Source organism: Conger conger, chromosome 5, assembly GCF_963514075.1.
Source record: "Conger conger chromosome 5, fConCon1.1, whole genome shotgun sequence".
NCBI lineage: Eukaryota > Metazoa > Chordata > Actinopteri > Anguilliformes > Congridae > Conger > Conger conger.
Genome location: NC_083764.1, coordinates 42,771,671 through 42,793,192, shown reverse-complemented (window position 1 = coordinate 42,793,192; position 21,522 = coordinate 42,771,671). Strand labels below are relative to the sequence as shown.

Sequence of the window (21,522 nt, the reverse complement as noted above, 5' to 3'; positions counted from 1 at the left end):
AATTACATTGCATTAACTTACACTTTACAGTGTCGGAAAGATAACCATGTGAGATGTTCAGACATAATGTAACCGAGTGTTTAGGTAGTGGGCAGCAACTTCAACTCCGCCAGAAGTTAACGTCCGTTCAATGGCATTAGTTTTTCTCTGAGGAATGTGGTTTATGATTATGTTTGCTTATTGACTATACCAGTCACTAAAACACTTTTATTGATGACAAATATTTATAGAGAAAAGGACAAAGAACTGCACAACGTCCCTGTGTTGAGCAAGGACCTTGACCACGAAGTTGTGGCTTTTAAAGTATGTGGCTTTAATAGTAGAATTATTTGGCATTGGATTCGAGTCTGGCTCATGTGACCTGAAAGTTATTGAAAAAGAAACATTATTTTCCAATTCAATAATATAGACCTAAAGATGTGTGCCCTATGAAGGATTAATAGTAGAACGAATTGCCAATGGTTTGGTGTCATTGGGTCATTTAATATGAATTTCTAATAATATTATTATAATAATTGAAATATTTATCCAAAAATCTAACATTAAATCCCAGGGTATTCCAAGAGTTATGCCCTTATCTCCATGCCCCCCTGATTATTTGCCATTGGTTCGAAGTTAGTGGGCCATGTGACCTGGAAGCAATTTAAATAAATATTTATTTAAACACTATAATAAAGCATATATCGACAATGCAAAGACGGGCTCTGTGGCGCAATGGATTATTCTAGACTGTGCGCATTGGACCTCTAGATCTTGATGGCCTGTGTGGGGTCATTCAAAGGTTGTGGGTGGTGGGTGGGTCCCACCAGAGTCTAGGCATTTTTGGGTGATTGGGGGCATGTCTATGAATTCATCCATGAAAAACATAAGCATATTCTCTAGGGACAGCCTGTAGCCATAGCCTAGTAGCTAAGGTACATGACTGGACCCGGAAGGTTGGTGGTTCAAGCCCCGGTGTAGCCAACAAGATCCACGCAGCTGTTGGGCCCTTGAGCAAGGCCCTTAACCAGACATCCCCTTCAAGGGGGATTGTCCCCTGGTTAGTCTAATCAACTGTAAGTTGATTTGGATAAAAGCATCAGCTAAATAACTGTAATGCGATGCAGAGAAATGTGGCATGAATTACTAGGAATTGGTTTTGAGTCCGTGGGTTAAGTGACCTGGAAGCTATTGAGAAAAAAAAACATGACTTCTCCATTACAATAATAGAAATCTATTATTTCCCTTTAAATATTTATTAAAACACAACGAAAAACCTATTGACAATAAAACGAGGTGGACCCTACGTGGCATTAATAGTGAAATGAATCAGTATTGGCCTGGAGTCAATGTGTCATATGACCTGGAAGCTATTTAAATATTTATATAATATTTGTAATATCTGCCAGATGAGTTGGGCCCTTATCAACATGCCCCCTGATTATTTTCCATTGGTTTGATGTGACCTGGAAGCTTTTGAAATCCAGGAGTTGTCTCCCTGTCCTCCTGATCCTAATCACATTGTTTTGAACACTGTACTGTTATTAAAAGGCTATGCACATTTTTATTTGACAACAAATCATCAGACAACACCGCACTTTTCAGATGGTCCATAAATATGAGCCCACAAAAATAAAGAAGTTCTGTGAACATATCAATATTATTACAAAAATTAGTATGGGCCGAATGAATATGAAATGGTGTGCCTTTATGTTGGAAGGTCCTATTAAAAGTGTGTTTATAAAGGTCAAACAAGGCGTTGTGCTGCATTCCCTGAGCTCCCCTGATTACGAAACAGGTATTTTGAACATTATGACTTGAAGTCTCTGAACTTTACCGCAGTGGACATTACGCCACATTCATATTGCATTGGCAAAGGCTCGGCAAGAGTATTTTACAAAGTGCCTTATTCATTGAATAGCCTTTTGATTTGATACAGCCATTGATTTGATAAACATGTAAAATCTTATGATTATACATTATACAAACTGAGATATACTAGTATTTGTATGCTTTAAAGAACTGTAAAAATGCCTAGGACTAATTATTCAAGGATCACAGTAAACAGAAATATTTAAAGCACACATTCAAAAATGTTTATTTTAATTTATTTTCAGCAAAATTCAATGAACATGCATTTGACACTTGCTTTATGTGTTCGTTTGTTGTCTGACCAGTTCCTTGCACATTCCTCCCCAGATGAGAAATTTCAGTAATCTTGACACACTGCTGTCCCTATACTCATCCAGGTGAAATGTGTAAAAACTTTGACATTCCTATTCAGGCAGGCATAAATCTAGTGTCTTTTGAAAGATAACCCTTTGCAGTTTGTTTTCCAAAAGTCAGAATTACTCAAAATATTACTAAAACAAACTTACACAAGCGGAAACACAGTGAAAGTGGAAGCTTTTTTTCTCACTGTTTTTGACTTGATACCGATTATTGTAGCTGTGGCTGTTGAACTTCAAAACACAATGGAGCCAAGTCACAACACTCTGCATTGGTTGTTCGAATCTATGTCTAATCGTTTATATAGCGCCTTTATCCAAAGCGCTGTTAATTAATGCTTTTCATTCACCCATTCATACACACAATCACACACCAACAGCAATTGGCTGCCATGCAAGACACCAACCAGCTCATCAGGAGCATTTGTGGGTTAGGTGCCTTGCTCAGGGATACATCAACACACCCAGGACGACTTCCAACTGTCAGACGACTGCTCTTGCTGTTGGTCAAGCGCATGGCATCTCTCTAATGCACACACACACTCAGACACTACAGAAAATTGTGATAACCAGAAAATAAAGGTTGTGCACTTCATAGGTCAGTGAGGTCACAATAAATCTATGGTGCTATTCAATTTCTAAGCTGCATATGATTCTCTTTTATCTGTCTATGAAGGTGGAAAACTGGTTTGTTTTTGTCAATTGCACAATTGCAATGTTCTTTATTTCTGTATTTCCTGTCTTTATTTTAATTGGCTGTTAGTCTGTTGTATACATTGACTGTTTAAGAACCTGTTTTGTATTATTTGCATTTATTTTGTATGTATTCTGCTTGGAGCAAAGTAGAGAGAACACTAGTCATAAGGCTGTAAAAAGATCTTCTTCAGGGACACACATACACTGGAGTCTATCAGTTTGTCATGAATTCCTCCAAAATTACTCATTTAAATAAATGAAATGCTCAGCAAGGTGTTTTTAATCAGCCAATGCATTCATTAATGTGTGCTTTCTAAAATGATGGAGGAATTGTGTGTGGCTTGTTGTGGACAGTCATTAATGATGTAAAAAACTATTCTATTAAATTGTATTGCCAGATGTCGCCTTGTCATTTATTTACTAATCAAGGTTGCCCTCTCTGCGACAAAATATGAACTTTGTATCGAGCTTTGTTTGTTTATGAAAATCCAACCAAAGAAAGCACCGCCTTTGTGAATTGCATTCGCTAGTTACACACTCCACCCCCTTAAACTTTTGAAACGCACAAATATTCATCAATAATGATCTGCTGTTTTCACATTATATCAGTGCCCTTGGTCCCATAATATTGTGCTCCAGAATAACGCTCGCGGAATAGTCATTTACCTGAAATGGACTTACAGATTCAGAATTTGAGGGTTGGGAAGTCTTCGGTAGAAGATGCGTTTCGGAAAACTGTTGCCGAGATGGGGGGCAAGGAGAGAATTCATCTCGTGAGTAGCGTCTGCGTCCCCAAACCAGAAGACATAAGCCAAGTCAATGTTTTCGAAGAACTTGTAAAAGAGTTGTTCAATGACACGCTTCCTCTGTGTCGAAGCAGAGACATCACAATCAAAGAGAAACCTACGGAATATAATAAGGGCAATGAAAAAAGTGAAAAAAATGCAGCAGGCGACACGAAAAGCTGCTGCGACAACAGTGAGAATTCAGTGCAAGTTCAGGGAGGGAAGAACAAAACAGTGCCAGGACAAAACGTGCATCACATAGAAACGAATGCAAGGTTAAAACATGGGCAGGTCACGATTGATTCTCAAATGATAGTATTTATTTTCACAGGTGAATTTGTAAATTGCCGCGGAAACCATGAGTGTTTAAAAGAAATATTAAAAGATGTGAGAGCTCGTACGAAACTATCCAGTATCCGACCTGCTCTGATCGGCTTGGTGCGCAGGACAGTCGAAAACGAAGAAAGCGAACGGTCTGTCCTGCTGTTGGAGGCCCTGATGCGATCTGTATTCAAAAAACATCCAGCTGAGTTAATATGGGCTGGCCAGTTCGTGCCGAATAAGGCCAACGTAACTTTGACAATAAAGAAGAATGCTTGCAGAACTCTTCTAACATCGCTTCATCCACGTGAGTAGGCTAACTGTGCTATGTTTACGTCAAACAAAAACTACATTTGTCATAGATATGTTACGTGCAATTCTGCGCAAGATGCACTGTTGTCGATCCTGATGTCAGCGTGAGAGGGATGACCTTTGACTGAAATATGATATCCAGGCTAATGTCCTTCCTATAGTCCTTTACTACAGATATTGAGTCCAGCACGGAGGAAAACAACAACAACAACAGTAATAATAATGACAACAACAACAACAACAATAATAATAATAATAATAATAATAATAATAATAACAACAATAAAACAATGACAACTGACATTATTTGTGTCAAAATATGACTACATTTTGAACTTTTTGTTCTTCCCAGAGTGCATTGAGAACAGTCACAGCTTGTCTTGGACGCAGAAGTGTTTCCCATGGACACCCAGAAAAAGGATGAACCAAGAAAAAATCTCCTCAGCCTACAGGCATCAAGGTGAGGATTCTAATAAAATGACATTAATGACTGTGATTATGATTGCATTCTATTGTGCATACTATGACTATATACAGTGCAGTTCATACTTTGACAGTGACACATTTTTGTTGCTTTGGTTTTGTACTCCAGCACATTGAATTAAACAATGATATACAGACTTTTAGCTTTAATTTGAGGGTTTTTGGAATTGTCGCCATTTTTTATACAGTCCGCCTAATTTTAGGGAACCAAAAGTAATTGGACAATTGGCTGCTCAACTGTTTTTTGGACAGGTTTCACAAGGTTCATCATTAGTTCATGGAGAATAAAACGTGCTTAATTCAGGCAATTTGCTAGATAATTAAGTGCTGAATCCCCAAAAAATAATGAAAAAATTACGGACAGCACTCTCTGGAATAACCAAACAATTCATGAATTAAGACCACTTCTTTCACTCACCTCCACTCGGGCAAAAAATTTAAGGTCAAAGGCAGAATTACATGCACTACTAAATTTGTTGTTTATCTTCTGAAATGTCCTTGTGGTCTATGCTATGCGGATGAAACTTCACATGAATTGAAAACTAGAATTAGTGAACATAAATTTTCTATCTGTAATGAACATGGGAATTTGTCCGTAGCCAGATATTTTAATACACGCAGACTGACAACTGAAATATTGTATAATTGAATTATTGCATTATGAGATTCTGCATTATTAGCATAATTGACAATGCCGTTCAGGTGGTCAGTTTATATTACATTAAATTACACTACATTAATGGCATTTAGCAGATGCTCTTATCCAGAGCGTTGATTAGACTAAGCAGGAGTCAATCCTCCCCTGGACCAATGCAGGGTTAAAGGGCCCTTGCTCAAGGGCGCAACGGCTCTGTGGATCTTATTGTGGCTACACCGGGGATCGAACCACCGACCTTGCGGGTCCCAGTCATGTCATATGTATGGCTTGACTATTTAAGCACTATATGTGGGTTGGTGACCCAATTGTATTTTCTGCATGAGTTAGCACAGTGAAGCAAGCAACTGCCGACATGTTTGTGCTTTACATGAATCAAACATTCATGAATTACATTTTCATTGTTTCATTTTTCCAGAGAGGGCTGTCTGCGTTTTTTTGTCATCATTAGTTCATGCAAAAAAGAGCCAGCAAAAGGCCTAGAGTTGATTATAGGAGTGCCATCTGCATTTGGAGTCTGTTGTTGTCTCTCAACATGAGGACCAAAGAAGTGTCAATGCCAGTAAAGCAGGCCATTATTAGGATGGAAAATCAGAATAAATCAATCAGAGACAATAGTCGAAATCAACTGTTTGGTTCATTGTGAAGAAGCAAGAACACAATGGTGAGCTCAACCTGGTAGACCACAGAAGACCAGTGTAGTGGACGACAGAAGAATCCTTTGAATGGTGAAGAAAAATCCCTTTGTAACTGTTCAACAGATCAAGAACACTCTCCAGGATGTAGGCGTAGATGTGTCAAAGACCACCATCAAGAGAAGACTATTCCAGCATAACCTCAGAGGTATCACCACAAAATGCAATCCCCTGACAAGCCTCAAGAATACAATGGCCAGGTTACAGTTTGCAAAAACGTACATTAAAAAACCTGTAAAGTTATGGAATAAATTAAACATAGTTCACCCAATGTGCATGTGAAAACCCTCAAATTAAAGCTGAAAGGCTGCACCTTAACCACATAGTGATTGTTTTATTTCAACTGCTTGTTTGCTGGAGTTCCAAGCAAAAACAGCAAAAAGAAATGTTCCACTTTCCAAATACTTACAACTGCACTGTATGTATAGATTTGGGGAAATATTTCCGCATAAAAAATATTTTCTTTATTTAAAAAAAAAACATTTTTAACTTATGATGGGCATTCCTGGAGGTCTTTGACCCTAGGATTTAGGGGATGTATTTCCAGTTTTTTGTAGACTCAGCAGTTACACAGATCCTTACCATTGCAGGTTTTATTTTCCTACTATGGAAGTGGAAGCACTCCAATTTGGGAACTCAGTATGTGTGATGGGGTGTTACCAGTAGTGGATGTTCTGTACTGTAATATAGCACCAGAAGAAAGAGGTTCATCTGCAGGGAAAATATCTGCATTAACCTGTGCTGTATTTTGAGGTCTTCCAGGGAGTGTTGAAGGACTTCCCCTGAAGACAAGCTGCATGACTGATGAGCAGTGCACAGAAGACTACCTGGAACCAGACATTGGAGTTAGCAGACCGGATGGTAATGCTGAACCAAAGCATCTGTTAACCTAGTGGGGTGGTCACTCTAAGGGACTGGGCCAAATGTTTGGACATAGCTCCTGTCAAATATTGTTATCGCTTTCAGTAGCTCCTTCTATTTCTCGCTAACATCATCACCTTAATAAGTAGGTGGCACCAAACCAATTGTAGCAGTTAGGCTAGTAGCATACTATTAATCATAAACTATGCCCAAACGAAGTGGTGCAAATAAACATTATTATTGTGTTAACATGAATGGTTGCCATGTTGGCTGTGAAAGCCATTTATCTTGCTGCATTCACACACTTTCAACACAAATATACATTGATAAACAACTTAGTAAAAAAAAAAAAAACATTAAATATATTTCAAATGATATGAAAACCACAATATTTCAAAAGCGTATTTCTCTTTGCGTTGTCTAACAAACTGAGTGACTTAAGGACTGAGACAGAAAGGGAGAAGTGCCGGAGGGAAATTTACAGAACTGTTTTTTTTTTTATGAATAAAGTAGAACTACCTGAGAGTCCATTGATAGATTAATGCTACTGGTTGGTCAGAAATGTAACTCAACAGGTATACTGGCTTTAAATATGTCCTGATTAGAGGGGAAGAAGTCGTACTGGTCTCGAGGGCCAGATTTGAGTATCCCTGCATGAACATTTCTCAACCCCGGTCCTGGGGACCCACTGTGTATGGTGGCTTTTGTTCCAACCATAATACAAGCTCTGTATTGTAGTTAACAAGCTGTTAATTGTTCATTAGAAACTTTCACAGTCTATTGAAGCACTTTAAACCACAGAAATAGCCATGTATGCCCATGCGCTAAAAAAATAATTGTCTTGTGTTCACATTCCAGGAATTTCAATTGTTCAGACCAACTTATGCTTTCATGTAACTGTGCTGTATGTACTATATGGCAAATCATTGCAATTGAAACCTGAAACCATCTGCAAAATGAAAAGAGGACTGAGGTTGAGATCCACTGCTCTTAGGCAGGAGTTCTCAAACTTGGCCCCGTAGTACCCCTGTGTATGTTGGTTTTTGTTCCAACCCAAATTGCCATCAAATTATTTTAACAAGCTGTTAATCTTTCTTAATTTGGTTTTCATTTTATTATGGATTATTTACCTTAAACCACATTATACCAGAAATAGCTTTACAATTACCATGTTCATATTGTGCTTATTGTACCATCATGCAAACAATTACATAAGAAGAGGTAAGAAATAAACGACTGATAGGTTAACTATAGGCTCATAATTAGATAGTTTCATTTGTAATTTGTTTTCCATAAACATATCAACACAATGCAGGTTTGCCTTATCATTTGCTTTGCTTTTGAATTCTTCATTATCTTAGAAATAGTTAATTTTGGTGGCCAGTTCAGTACTTTCAGCAATTGCAACCGATTTACTTCAGTCTTTAATTTGACTTATTTTTTCTGCAAAATGTGTCCTGTCCATTTTTTGCCAGCAGAATATGAATATGGAAATTTTATGGTATGCATTACTATTTGACAAAATGAGGGTAAGTAGTCCCCCTAAATATGAAAAGCCCCTAATTAAAAAAAAATAACAGCTTGTTAAAATTATTGGATTGCAGTTGTGGTTGGAACAGAAACCAGCATTAACAGGGGTACTTCAGGACCACTGCTCTAAAGGATATTTCCTACAGACCTTGTAACTACCAAACTGGGCTACCAGTTTACATTTACATTTTAGTCATTTAGCAGATGCTTTTAATCCAAATAAATTTACAAGAAGTGCATAAGTTCTTTCACCAGTGACAGCATTAAATCCATAAATAGCAAAACACTTACTTGTATCACAGCCATAAACAATAGTCATAGTAAGTACTGATTTCTTGATCTGTATTTTTTAATAAGGGTATAAAAGAGGGATATGGGGGTAGGAAGGGTAAATCAGGAGGGAGGACTAAGGTACAGGGCTTAGAAATGTGGGGAGGGTTTCTGCTGTTCTGACAGTGGTAGGCAGGTCAACCAGAATAGAGAACAGGCGTGAACATACAGCCTGACCACCTGGTGTTTGTATGGAGGGGACCACAAGGCGACCAGAGCTTGCAGACTGGAGTGGTCTTGCTGGGGTGTAAGGTGCAATTAAAGTCTGGATGTACATTGGGGCAGTCCCCTTAGCATACTGGAATGCCAACACTAGCACCTGAAGTGGATGCGTGCAGCAGTAGGCAGCAATTGGAGGGCGATGAAAAGTTTGGTAAGCTACAGCATTCTGGGCCAGTTTGTCTCCTTTTGACTTCTGGCATGATAATTCTGTCCACCAGCAGCTAGAGGTTTTGTCAAGCCGCAATTATCCCTTTTGCACCGTCTCAGTAATCAAAATTGATAAGTATTTGCCACTTATTAAGCACAGACAATGATTGACAGTGATGTTTACAAGCGACACTCACTCACTGTTCAATTCAGTTTGAGTACTTACGACTGGACATGCAGTATTTTTAATGTTGTACAGGGGCATGTGAGGTTTTGTTGAAATACCTAAATTAAATATAAGAGCAATTGTATGACAATTTACTTTGTAACTATAACAATTACAAAGGTAAATAAAAAATAAACATGATGCAACTAAATACCTATTCATGATCTTCAAACAAGACCTAAGTAGTATCAGGTGTGATCTAAATCAAAAACCTGCGTTGATAGTCAATTCTATTCTTCATGAGCCATAAAAATGGCTGGTTTTTGTGGCTCAAAGTCTTCCATCCATGTTCACTTTCCTTTCAGACTCTCCCCGTATTAGATTGACAAATGTCTCATAAAAACTAAATTGGTCCAGAGAGCAGCATATTATTAGCCACTGAATTGTCCATTGGGAGGGTGTCATTCAGTCAAGTTTTCTGTGATTAATTTAACACCAGTGACTTCACCCAAGCACTCATATACGTACCATTCGATGCCAATGATAGTAGCACATTAAGTTTACTCCTCCCATAGACTGACTGCAGCTGAACTGGTGGAGTTTGGGGTATAAAATGGTGGTGGCTTCTTGCAAGTGTGTACTTGGAAATACACACATATCATTCGCTCCACTAGATGGATGGATGCCTCTGCAGTAAAGGAACAGGTCTCCACATTGAGGGAAATGTAAGAAATATGGAAAGCTTACAGGTCACATCCTGGTTTATCCTTGTATAATATGTTGCCCACATCTGTACATGTACTGAATTGTACCTGTCCCAGCCATACATTTGCATTGTTATGGATCCTGGATTTCTTTTGAGTTTTATTTTTCAGTAATCTATGTGGAATCAGATTCTCTAATCAAGAGAGCAATGAGCCAAGAAGCTTTTGTATTAGATGAGCTTCAGGATTTGTATGGTCCAAAATGCTGTGCAAATGTCATGTCAATACTTTGTATTTGCCCCTCGATTCATAATAAATGTTGGTTTAAAGAGATATGAGAAGCTTATTAAATGGTTAGGTTTAACCTCACCTCATTTCCAGTATTGCTACTGAGCATTTAAATGGATTGCTCTGAAATTATTGTTCAACTGTATTATTGTCTCTTGGCAGTCTATGGAAGAGGGTTCAGCTCAAGAATATCACCTGTAAGATCTCCTATTTTCTGACTTAAAAAATAAACAAACAAAACAAAAAAAACAAAAATATTTGTACTTTATAGACATGCATAAAAAACAATAAGCCATTTGGGTGTCCTAATTTTTACATTTTAACAATATGGTGAAGCTTGCAAATGGACTCTCACCCTTTTTGTTTGCTCTGCTTGGATGTTGCTAAATCTATGTGCGTTTAGCTGAACCATGTGTGCTTGCTGCTGATAATAAAATCATTGTGAGTGAGTACTAACACTGCCCTTCTGTGGGTTTGTTCACCTGGACAACCCTTTGGATAAACAGCCACTTTCGACAATATACTGTGTACAGTTTCGAGATATGATTGAGCCACTCTTTATTAGAATGTAGATTTGGCTATATTCAGGCAAGTTGTGGCCAAGAAAAACATACATTTATTGAGTCATTAGATTGGAAAGTTTGCTGCCCTCCTGGGATTTATATGTATAGCAGTCTCAAGAGTTTACCGAGTTTTGTTTTGCAAAAATGTCCAGGGAGCGGCAGTTTTCTGCAGTTTTCTGCCTGAAAACACCAAGGTCAGAGGAGAATGGGCAGATTTCAAGTCAACAGAAAGGGCACACATGCTCAAATAACTGCTTTTGCACAATAGTGGTGTGCAGAAGGGCATCTCTGTCCACAGCATATCAAACCTTGAAGCGGATGGGCTACAGCAGCAGAAGACTATGCCAGGTTCCACTCCTGTCAGCTAAGAATATGAACATGAGGCTACATTGGCCATGTGATCACCAAAACTGGACAAATGATGGCTGGAAAAATGTATTCTGGTCTGAATAAATTCTGCTGCAATGTGAATGGCAGGGTCAGAAATTGGTGAAACATTATGAATCCATGGATCCATCTTGCCTTGTGTCAACAGTGCTGGCAGGTAGTGATGGTGAAATGGTGTGGGGAATGTTTTTGCACACTTAATAGCAATTGAGCATAATTTCAATCCCACAACATACCAAAGCATTGTTGCTGAGCATGTGATCCCCTTTATAGTCTACTTCCAGATACTTCTAGCCAGATAATGTGACATGTCACAAAGCACACATCATCTCAAGATGGTTCCACAAACATGACAGTGACTTCGGTTTACTCCAATGGCATACACAGTCCCCAGATCACAATTCAATCGACAACCTTTGAGATGAGGTGGAATGGAAGGTTTGCAGCATGAATGTGTGACCAGAAATCTGACGCAACTGTGTGATGGCATTGAGTCGACATGGACCAGAATCCCAAAGGAATATTTCTGCACCTTTTTGAATCCATGAAATCAGGCTGTTCTTGAGACAAAAAGGTGTGGGCTATTCCATGCCAACTCCAGAAGGTTGCACCACAGCACTTCTTGGATTTTCCTCTTTTTATGTGTGTTGGTAGACAATCATGGGTATAAAATTCCTGAAAACTTGAGCTTCATACTTAATTTCGTTTTCATGTCATTTGCCCGGTGTCACAACAAAAAATGTTAGGATAGTTGGAGCAGTGTATACAGAAAACCCACTGAGTACCAAAGCCAATTTTTTCTAGAAATGTTGATTAAGGCTTCAAAGTATCCAAATTAGAACATCAGGTGAATTTCTGACATTGGTTTACGGACAGGTCGAAATTACATTTTCCATGGGTCATATCTCAGCTAATGTTATTCGTATCATGTTTATATTTACATAATGACAAAGTTCTCTCAGATGACTCTCATTCACAAATGAAATGACACAGAATATATGTTTACTTATGGAGATAAGAAGTTATGGACCTGTAAAAAAATCACATATTATGCAGTGATTCCTGACACCCGGCAAGGTTCAAATGGCTCTACTGGAAAAACAAAAGGGAGTATGAAGCTCAAACTGCCAGTGAGTTCTATTTCTCATAATTATCTATCAAACCACAGAAAAAAAGGTTGTGGTGCAACCTCCTGGAGTCCTGATGAGCTGGTTGGTAACCTGCATGGCAGCCAATTGCCGTTGGTGTGTGTGTGTATGAATGGGTGAATGAGAAGCATAAATTGTACAGCGCTTTGGATAAAGGCGCTATATAAATGTCAACCATTTACCATTTACAATGCATAAGGCATGCAATAGGTTCAGTTGTTGTTCAGACCAAATATTACAATGGGGAAGAAATGTGATATCAGTGACTTTGAATGTGGAATGATTGTTGGTGCCAGGGGGGTGCTTTGAATTTCTCAGAAACTGCTGATCTTGGGTTTTGACACACAACAGTTAAAATATATCCTATCCTATTATACACATGGCGGCACGGATGGTGCAGTAGGTAGCACTGCCGCCTCACAGCAAGGAGGTCCTGGGTTCGAATCCCCTGGGTTCGAATCCCCGTTGGCCGGGGCCTCTCTGTGTGGAGTTTTCATGTTCTCCCTGTGTTTGCGTGGGTTTCCTCCCACAGTCCAAAGACATGCAGGTTAGGCTGATTGGAGAGTCTAAATTGTTGTAGGTATGAGCGTGTGAGTGAATGGTGTGTGTGTCCTGCGATGGACTGGCGACCTGTCCAGGGTGTATTCCTGCCTTTCGCCCAATGTATGCTGGGATAGGCTCCAGCCCCCCTGCGACCCTGTTCAGGATAAGCGGGTTAGGTTAATGAATTAATGTATTATACACAATACACATCCAGTTTTGTCTGCAAAAACACTTTGTAAATGAGAGAGGTCAGAGGAACTCAAATGTGTTACAACAATGGTATGCAGAAGAGCATCACAGAGGAACCTTGTCAAACCTTGAAATGGATAGGTTACAGCAGCATAAGAACACACCGGGTTCCACTTCAGTCAGCTAAGAAAACTTTTGAAAACCTTGGATGTTTAGAGAGCCAGTGGTAGACTTAAGTTATAGTAAAACAGATAACTGATTCAATCCAGATTTATGGAAAACGGCAAAGGCAATGGAGTCAAGGAAAGACTGGCATCATTTATACAAAAGAAGAGTGTGCTGGACTCGAAGTGCTGGAAGGAATAGGAGGAAGCGGGAGGATGTTATTTCATGATTGGGTTTTGGTCATACAGGTCTAAATAGTACACTGTTTTAATGAAGAAACACAATAGTATTAGTTGTGATTACAGCAGGAAACCGTAGAGCGTGAATGTGTAAAGCATACAAGACAGACAGATAAGCTACAAATTTATTGAGAGAAAAATGAGGTTAGATCAGAGATGTTATCCAAAGGAATTCAGATAATGAGTGCTTCGGGGAACTATTTAGATTTCTGCATAGTATAGAAACAGGACTATCTAAAATAATTGAACTATTAATTCACGTACTATTACAGTTGGCATGTTGTGATAGCGTATCCCAAAGTACATCGACCCACACTCCAGTCCAGATGGTGGCGGTACTACACCATAAGTTGTTTTCAAACAGCCAAGAAACACTAGAGGAAGAAGAAGTTGGCGCCTGGAATAGCTAAGTAGCTAACCTTTGTGGACTGGTTACTAGTAGTAACATTAACTGTTGTAAGACTGCACATACGGAGCTTGCCTGCAATTGCTTTCCTCGTGTAATTGGTTAGATATTGTTTTTGAAAACTTTAATAGCGAAGCATTGGTTTTCACCTTTGTTCTAATATTCGGGACTACAGTCAGGTAGTTAACACTATTAGCTAACTACAGCTTCCATAAGTGCGCTCTATAAGAGCTAGCAAGGTACCAACCAAGCAAGATGGACATGGAGAAAAGAATCAACTTAGAACTTCGGAACAGGAAGCCGGCAGAGGTAAAGTTCGCTAAACCTTGCGCCTGCGTTCGCATATGTGTTACCTATAGAGCAAACTCCACGATTTCTTGGAATAAAGGAATAAAGGTTTCTGAGTAACTTGTAATGCCTAGCTGGCTTGCTACCTTTTTGAATTTTCGTTATGGCGCGGCTTTTCAAGGCAAGCACTGACAACGTAACCTCATTGGGTAGAATAGCATACTTTTCCACACTTGACCACGCACATGGCCAGCAGCGCAGTTTGAGTTCGCGCTCTCTATGTGAGCCAATGTACTTTTACAAACAAAGAAGCTTTAAAGGAATACAATTTCCAGGGATTGCGATACATTGTTTCGTCTGTTGTGTATTGTTTGAACCCCGAAGGGTAAAGTAGCTAACAACTTGGCCGTCAGGGCACGTTAATGTTCACGATTGCACCATGTAACCTACCACACGCTTAAGCGTCAACATTGAACTGCACGTGTGAAGGCTTGTTCATGTTAACCATTAAGCAAACTAAGCTACAACCTGCAGTTCAGATGGGTGTTACGCATATGACTGAAAACGAATACCAGTCGAGTCAAATTATGTATCAAATATAAAAGTCTGTTTTAACACAACGCTGCAAGTAGGGGCGGTGTATTCTAAACGCATCTCCCAGTTCCCGGCTGAGGCAAACACAGGCTCCCAGACCACAAGCTCATGACGCGTAGCGATTCCAAAATTGATTATTTAATTTGTCACTTTTTCTATTTCAGATGAAAGAACTCGTTCTGGATAACTGCCGCTCTGACGATGGCAAGATTATGGGCCTGTCGTCTGAATTTCAGAACTTGGAATTCCTCAGTATGATCAATGTCAACCTGGTCTCACTTGATAAGCTGCCAAAACTCCCCAAGCTCAGAAAGGTAAATGGCCAGAAAGTGTGTGTGTGTGTATTCATAAGTGTATTAAATTGACTTCTTGGTGATTTGTAAAATTCATGTACATTTTCATTATCTTCATGTTTCTGTTAACTGCTGACATTTAATCGATTGGAACTCCAGTTATAGGCTGTACAATCATGCTGCAATAGGCTGGACCACAGCCAAAACAATGAAAGTCAGTATAAGCACATTCATTAGATATATTACTGCACAACAGGGACATTATTTCTGGAAAAAAAAGTTTGGGTCTAGGGTTTGGTATCTTTTGGATTTCATCTATTTCGGTTCCAGTTCTACTTATTGCAATATCCAATATGGTTAAAAAAAATGGTTACTTTTTAGATGACAAAAAACTTTTTGACCCTTCAAACAAGGGTAACCTATTGTTCAGAAAGTAAATGCATACAATAACGATGAATGAAACTTTGCATATGGATCTCTGAGAATTGGGGGGTGGGACTAGATTTAGCTGTAAATTATGCTGATACAGTATAGAACCCATGTGTTGGCTAAATAGCTTTAAGTCAAAGGGTCCTTGGTATCAAATGAGCCTCAAACCATCATGCTGTTGTCAGATATGCAAGAAATATGGACTGATCGCTTCAAGGGTTTTTTTTTTTTTTTGAATCTTTTTTTTATTTTATTTTTATCTGTTTTTTTTTTTTTTTTTTTTCTCCTCTCCCCATTTGGTTCAGTAGGACAATTATTCAGGAGAAACAACCCTCGAAGTGATCCATCCTTATCTGCTGCATATCTGACAACAGCATGATGGTTTGAGGCTCATTTGATACCTTGGACCCTTGATGACTTAAAGCCATTCAGCAAAGAACTGTGTTCTATACTGTATCAGCAGTAGCTACATGTCTATACGTAGATGGCGATTGGAGCTTTGGGATGGATTGTGTTATTTTGAGGCAATCTTATGTATATTTGAACTGGTCTTGTGTGCTGAAATCTTTTACAGCTCGAGCTAAGTGACAATCGCATCTCAGGGGGGCTAGAGGCCCTTGCTGAGCGGACACCAGCCCTCACGCACCTTAATCTCAGTGGGAACAAGATCAAAGACCTCAGCACACTAGATCCCCTGGTAATGTTTCTCACTGTGTGTGCGTGTAAAGTGTTTTACTGAGTTGGTGCGTGAGTGTTGTGCATGCATGTACTTTCACTGGATACAGAGAAGTATGTTAGGTAGGTGGGGAGTCTTGTTATTTAGCCAGGGGGCTTTAGTGCAACATTTGCGGCAAAGGCAAACTGGGCCCACGACAGCTTTCCGAGCGGAATGGGTTGTTTGCAAGAATAGAATATCACTTTATTATCCATCTGGAATTGGACGCTCATCGTACAGCTCATCCTTACTGTACTTTAGATGCATATAAGCGCAAAAAGGGAAGGGGTCTGAATACATTCTGAAGCCGCTGTACATGCATGTGTGCATGCACTGAGCCAGCCTTACCCCCCTTCCTGTGATGCCCCCCCCCCCCCCCCCCCCTGCAGAAGAAGCTGGCTGCGCTGAGCAGCGTGGACCTGTTTAACTGCGAGGTGACCATGCTGCTGGACTACAGGGACAGCGTGCTGGAGCTCCTGCCTCAGATCACCTACCTGGACGGCTTCGACGCCGACGACCAGGAGGCCCTGGACTCAGACCCCGACCTCCTGGACGATGAGCTGGACGAGGACGGTGAGAGCGCCTTTCAGAGAGCCTGCTCATCGGCACATCGACTCCGCCACCACAAACATCCATGCGAATCTTCCATAATCTCTGTCGCACTTGCACGATCTCCCAACATTTGGCAATTGGCTATTGTTAGAATGCGTGGGTCGATAGTCTACACAACACAGCAGGCTATGTTAAGGTTGACAGTTGCCATCCAAAAAAAAAATAATCACAGAAAGCCTTTTTAACAAGTCTTTTAGAGACTTGTTAACAACTAAGACTCAACCAGTCTGCAATTCTTAAACTGTGATCCCTGGGTTCTTTATGGTCTTCACAGTCTGTGGGACAACGTGCACTTGCATCCTTTTTTTCCTGTTTTAATTGAAGGTGCCAATAATTCTGGAGTTCACTGTACATGTTATCTTCAAATGTATGGGGAAACTACATCCTTTTATTTAAATACATTTACATTTAATATAATTTAAGTAAAGTAAATGAAGTTAAGCAGTTGTATAGAGTATGTATGGAACGTAGTCGTTGGCTAAACGGCTTTAACTTCTTCACTTAGCTGTTCAAGTAGTTCAGTTCTGGTGTTTGTTGCTGCTATTCCTCTCTTGACCGTTAGAAGTGAGAAATTACCAATTGTACCTTCAAGTGGAAGCATTTTATTTTATTATTTTTTCCCCTCACTGAAAAGATTTGTTTCCCTGGATACAGATTATTGTAGCTGTACCTTCACTCAGACCCACCTTTTTTGGCATAAAATCTCAAGAACTGTGCAACAGTCTGTGTGCGTCTCGCTAAATGCAGTCAAGGAATTGTGTTTTCTGCAAGCCTAGCAAACTATACACCAATTGTACGACCATCTTGAGATTGTCGGTAGCTAAAATGCTTTTTAGTAGTTACTTCAATAACATGTCTGTCGTCGGTTCTTTGAGCTGAAGTTATGCTGAATTAGCTTGCACGCAGATGAGTTGGCACATTTTTAATGTTAATGTTTTAACTATAATGCATTTGGTCCCCTGGAACGTTGTTGTGAAAAGGACACTGACATTACCGTATTTCCTGTAGTATGTGGATTTCCGAAATGCAGTGGTGCGGTCCCCCCCACGCCTTAACCACCCACGTGTTATGAAATAAGTTGTTGCTAAAGCAATAGCATCTTAAAATAGGTTATACAGATAGAACCGTAAGTTAACGCTTTCAAACGATATATCCTGTTACCATCGTGATCGAAAATTGCGCTGTGAAAAGGAATGAATGCAGAAAAAAAACTTAACCGGGGCTGGTCATCAAGGGTCCAAGGTATGAAATGAGCCTGCTGCTAGATATGCAGTGGATACTACAAGAATTGTTTCTCCGGAATATTTTTTCCAATCAATACTTTTTTATTTGCATAGTGCTTCTAACAAAGGGGTTTTGTCACAACGCAGCTTTACAGAGAAACCGGTCCCCAAGAGTACGCCTAGGGCAACAGTGAAAAACCTCCCTGGCTGACAGGAAGAAACCTTGTGTGGAACCTGACTCAGTAGGGGAACCCATCTGCCACTGGTTGACACCGGTTTGTTGAAAGAATGGTTTTCAATACAAAGACTCATGGGTGTCATCTTTGCCCAGGGTGTTTGGACAAAGTATTAGACCAGGGAGACTAATGATTGGTGCGAGACTTCGGTTGATTTCCATTCAATCATTAACAAAGCGCACTTATGTTTAAAATTAAAATTATGGAGCCCACCATGTTATTTTTACTTGAATTGGCACAGCAACTGATTGTCATTTGCTTAAAAAATACATTGGGGAAAGCCTTTGTTCTATTGGTGAGAAGATGCAGTGAAGGAGTATTTATCAGTCTGTGCTTTGGGTTACTGTTTTCTTCTCCAGAAGACGGGCTGAGTGAGGATGAGGAGAGCGAGGAAGGAGAACTGGATGTGGAAGAGGAGGATGATGATGACGACGATGACGAGGATGATGATGACGTTGAAGCTGGGGATGATGTAAGCAGATGATTGAATATTAAGACTTGCTAGTTTCCTGCTGCTGGGCTTTAAAGGGCTGCGATTGCCTTCAGTGTTCCTTCCTTCATGAGATTCAGTGGAAATACCCATGGTTTTAGAATATTTTTATGTGGTAGTTGCTGGATTTGTGTGCAAAGAACTAACAACAATTTATCTTTCGGTGTTCTTTTCAGGATGATGATGAGGAGGAAGACAGTGATGAAGAGCAAGGTTTGTAGTTCATATCACTTAATATTCTTCCATAGGCTTTGCATTGGGTATAATGGCATTCTAGATATTCTATACTTGCCTGCTATGCAACCATTTTGACTCTTCTGGAATACTTTCCAATTCAATAAAATGGCATACTCTTTGTTATGTATGACCGGACTACTTAAGCAGTCCATACACTGTCTTTAGAGATTCTCTCAACAGACTGCTAGTGTATGTTCTGTGACTATCTCTCCCTTGCTCATTGTAATAAACCTAAATTCTCTTGAGATAAGTTGTCCGCATGTCATAGTCATCATGGTCCTGCGAGTCCCCAGAGAAGGGCAAAGTATCCTAACACAACTGCATGCCCTGCTAGACCCTGTCATTATCCTGCTTATGTAATGGCTTAACAATAAAAAGCATATTTGCGCAAGTAACCCTCTAGAGCCCATAGCAGCTACAAAAGGCTGCCTTAATAATAGCTTCAGGCCGCTGTGACGTTTCTTCGCATAATCAAAAGTTTGTAGTTCGTACTACTGAAGTGCTCATACCCATGTGAACATGAGATTCCACAATACAACAAACTGGAGAAAACAAGATACCTTGGGGAATATTGGAGATATTTGGGTTGATGGCAGCTCATACTTTTTACGCAGGGGACTGTGGTTCTCATCTGTAACATTAATCCAGCAACAAGTGGAGACTGAGATGCTTATTGCAAAAAGGGGGGAAAAAAAGAAGGAAATCATGGTGGTTAAGACTATAACATTGGTTGTGAGTTGTTTGATAGTTACTGCCTGCCTGCTAGCTAGTTAACCAGATCTAACTCATGAGATTATCTGTTTTGCTCAATGTGAAACAGCCTAGCTTGGAGGAAAACATTACTGTATGTAGCCTATTTTTAGGTTCAAACAAACTTGCTTTAATAAACAATGTTACTGGGTTCTAAAGTGACAAAGTAATTATTTTTGTATGTGCTTTGGTAATGTCTGGTGTGTTCATACGGAACAGTGCACGCCAAAATGTGACATTCTCTTTTTTATTTTATTTTCTCCAGAGACAAGTCGGGGGGAGAAGAGGAAAAGGGAGGGTGATGGAGAGGAGGAAGATGAGGATGATGATGATGATGATGACGACGACGATGGTGATGACGATGACGATGAATAGAGCTTCTCCACTCCGACAAGGGTTTCTCCGGGCTAGTTTTCATTAAATACACTGTGGTGCAGCTGCTTGAGGGAGCATGGGGATTAGGGTGATCCTGAGTAGATTTGGGAAGTGTGGCTGCTAATATTCTCTTCCACCAACCAAAGCCAAACCTCACATTTGGGTTCTCAGCAGTCAAATTTTCTTGTACTGTACATATCTTATATTTGGAAACTTGAACTTTTTCAGAGTTTGTAACTTTGCCTTTCGGTCACTTCCGTTGTGCTTTCCTTGAACACAACAAAGATACTTTGGCTTTGTGAGATGCAGTATTATCTGGCTAAGATTGGGGTTAGTGATGTCTCATCAGTGAACATACTGGGCAACAGAGATCCCCCCCTCAGGTGCATCCAGACATGCACAATGCAGTCTGCACTGTGGAAATGTAAATAATACACTGTATAGATTTGACATGCTTGCATTTTTTAATGCCATTCTGCAGTGGTTTTAGCCAACTAGTTGATTTTTTTTTTTTAAACTGTGTGCCATATTAAAAGAATGATCCGTTTTGTGGAAGAGTCGTCTACATTTTTTTTTTTTTTTTGTGGCTCTTTGTGCGCGTGCGCGTGCGTGCGTGTGTGTGTGTGTATGTGTGTGCGTGCGCGCGCGTGCGTGCGCAGTATCCTTGCATTTGTGTGAGCTTTATTACAAGCCGTCGTTCAAACTAATTCTGTTAAGTCCCTGTTTTCACGAGCGATGTTTGCTTTGTCTTAAAATGGTTTGAAATGCTTGGTCTGAAGACCCTGGGCCCAAGGGCAAAATAAGCCAATCGTAGCCAATAGTGTTGTGATCGATTAAATGTTTAAACGGTTATCCGAAACGGAGTTGTAAACATTACCAAAAACTGCTAACTAATAACCAAAAAATATTTTTCTAAAGCTGAAATGGTAAGCTCACTTTCAGGCCACATTAATCCTGTCTGCAGAAAAATTGCCCTGCGCCATATAAAATCAAATACATTGGCGAAGTTTACTGTTGCATAAATATATAAGCCATATTGTCATTGCCATAAATGTAAAATCATTAGTCCAGTCAACTAAAACTTGTGAAAGTTCCATTTAGCCGTGCATATATATCCTGGATATTGGCGTGGCTAGACCAATAGAGACAATGGACCGAACCTGTCCGTTGTATAATGGACATTAACGTGACCACGGAATTATAAGTACACAACCCTGTCTGAAACAAAGATCTCAATG

The 21,522-nt window shown here is 39.8% G+C and overlaps 2 protein-coding genes across 3 annotated transcripts; both read left to right on the top strand.

Moving 5' to 3' along the window:
- Positions 1-3,511: 3,511 nt before the first annotated feature.
- On the top strand, positions 3,512-10,483 carry LOC133129211 (uncharacterized). Of its 2 annotated transcripts, none has more exons than XM_061243145.1 (3): positions 3,512-4,316; positions 4,674-4,781; positions 6,917-10,483. In XM_061243145.1, the coding sequence occupies exons 1-3, from the start codon at positions 3,575-3,577 to the stop codon at positions 7,045-7,047; spliced, it is 981 nt and encodes a 326-aa protein (XP_061099129.1). In that variant the 5' UTR covers positions 3,512-3,574; the 3' UTR covers positions 7,048-10,483. The 2 variants fall into 2 exon arrangements, with proteins under 2 accessions (XP_061099129.1, XP_061099127.1); XM_061243143.1 differs by having other exon boundaries at positions 6,908-10,483.
- A 3,521-nt stretch (positions 10,484-14,004) lies between these two features.
- Positions 14,005-20,839, top strand: LOC133129222 (acidic leucine-rich nuclear phosphoprotein 32 family member B-like). The gene is made up of 7 exons (XM_061243158.1): positions 14,005-14,351; positions 15,089-15,238; positions 16,221-16,343; positions 16,751-16,934; positions 18,792-18,904; positions 19,099-19,135; positions 20,175-20,839. The coding sequence occupies exons 1-7, from the start codon at positions 14,298-14,300 to the stop codon at positions 20,282-20,284; spliced, it is 771 nt and encodes a 256-aa protein (XP_061099142.1). The 5' UTR covers positions 14,005-14,297; the 3' UTR covers positions 20,285-20,839.
- Positions 20,840-21,522: the final 683 nt, after the last annotated feature.

Coding starts and splice junctions, on each gene's coding strand:
- LOC133129211 (XM_061243143.1), top strand. CDS start 3,575: ATGGACTTACAGATTCAGAATTTGAGGGTTGGGAAGTCTTCGGTAGAA. Junction 4,317..4,673: donor TCTAACATCGCTTCATCCAC/GTGAGTAGGCTA, acceptor TGTTCTTCCCAG/AGTGCATTGAGAACAGTCAC. Junction 4,782..6,907: donor CTCAGCCTACAGGCATCAAG/GTGAGGATTCTA, acceptor CTGTATTTTGAG/GTCTTCCAGGGAGTGTTGAA.
- LOC133129222 (XM_061243158.1), top strand. CDS start 14,298: ATGGACATGGAGAAAAGAATCAACTTAGAACTTCGGAACAGGAAGCCG. Junction 15,239..16,220: donor AACTCCCCAAGCTCAGAAAG/GTAAATGGCCAG, acceptor AATCTTTTACAG/CTCGAGCTAAGTGACAATCG. Junction 16,935..18,791: donor CGATGAGCTGGACGAGGACG/GTGAGAGCGCCT, acceptor TTTCTTCTCCAG/AAGACGGGCTGAGTGAGGAT.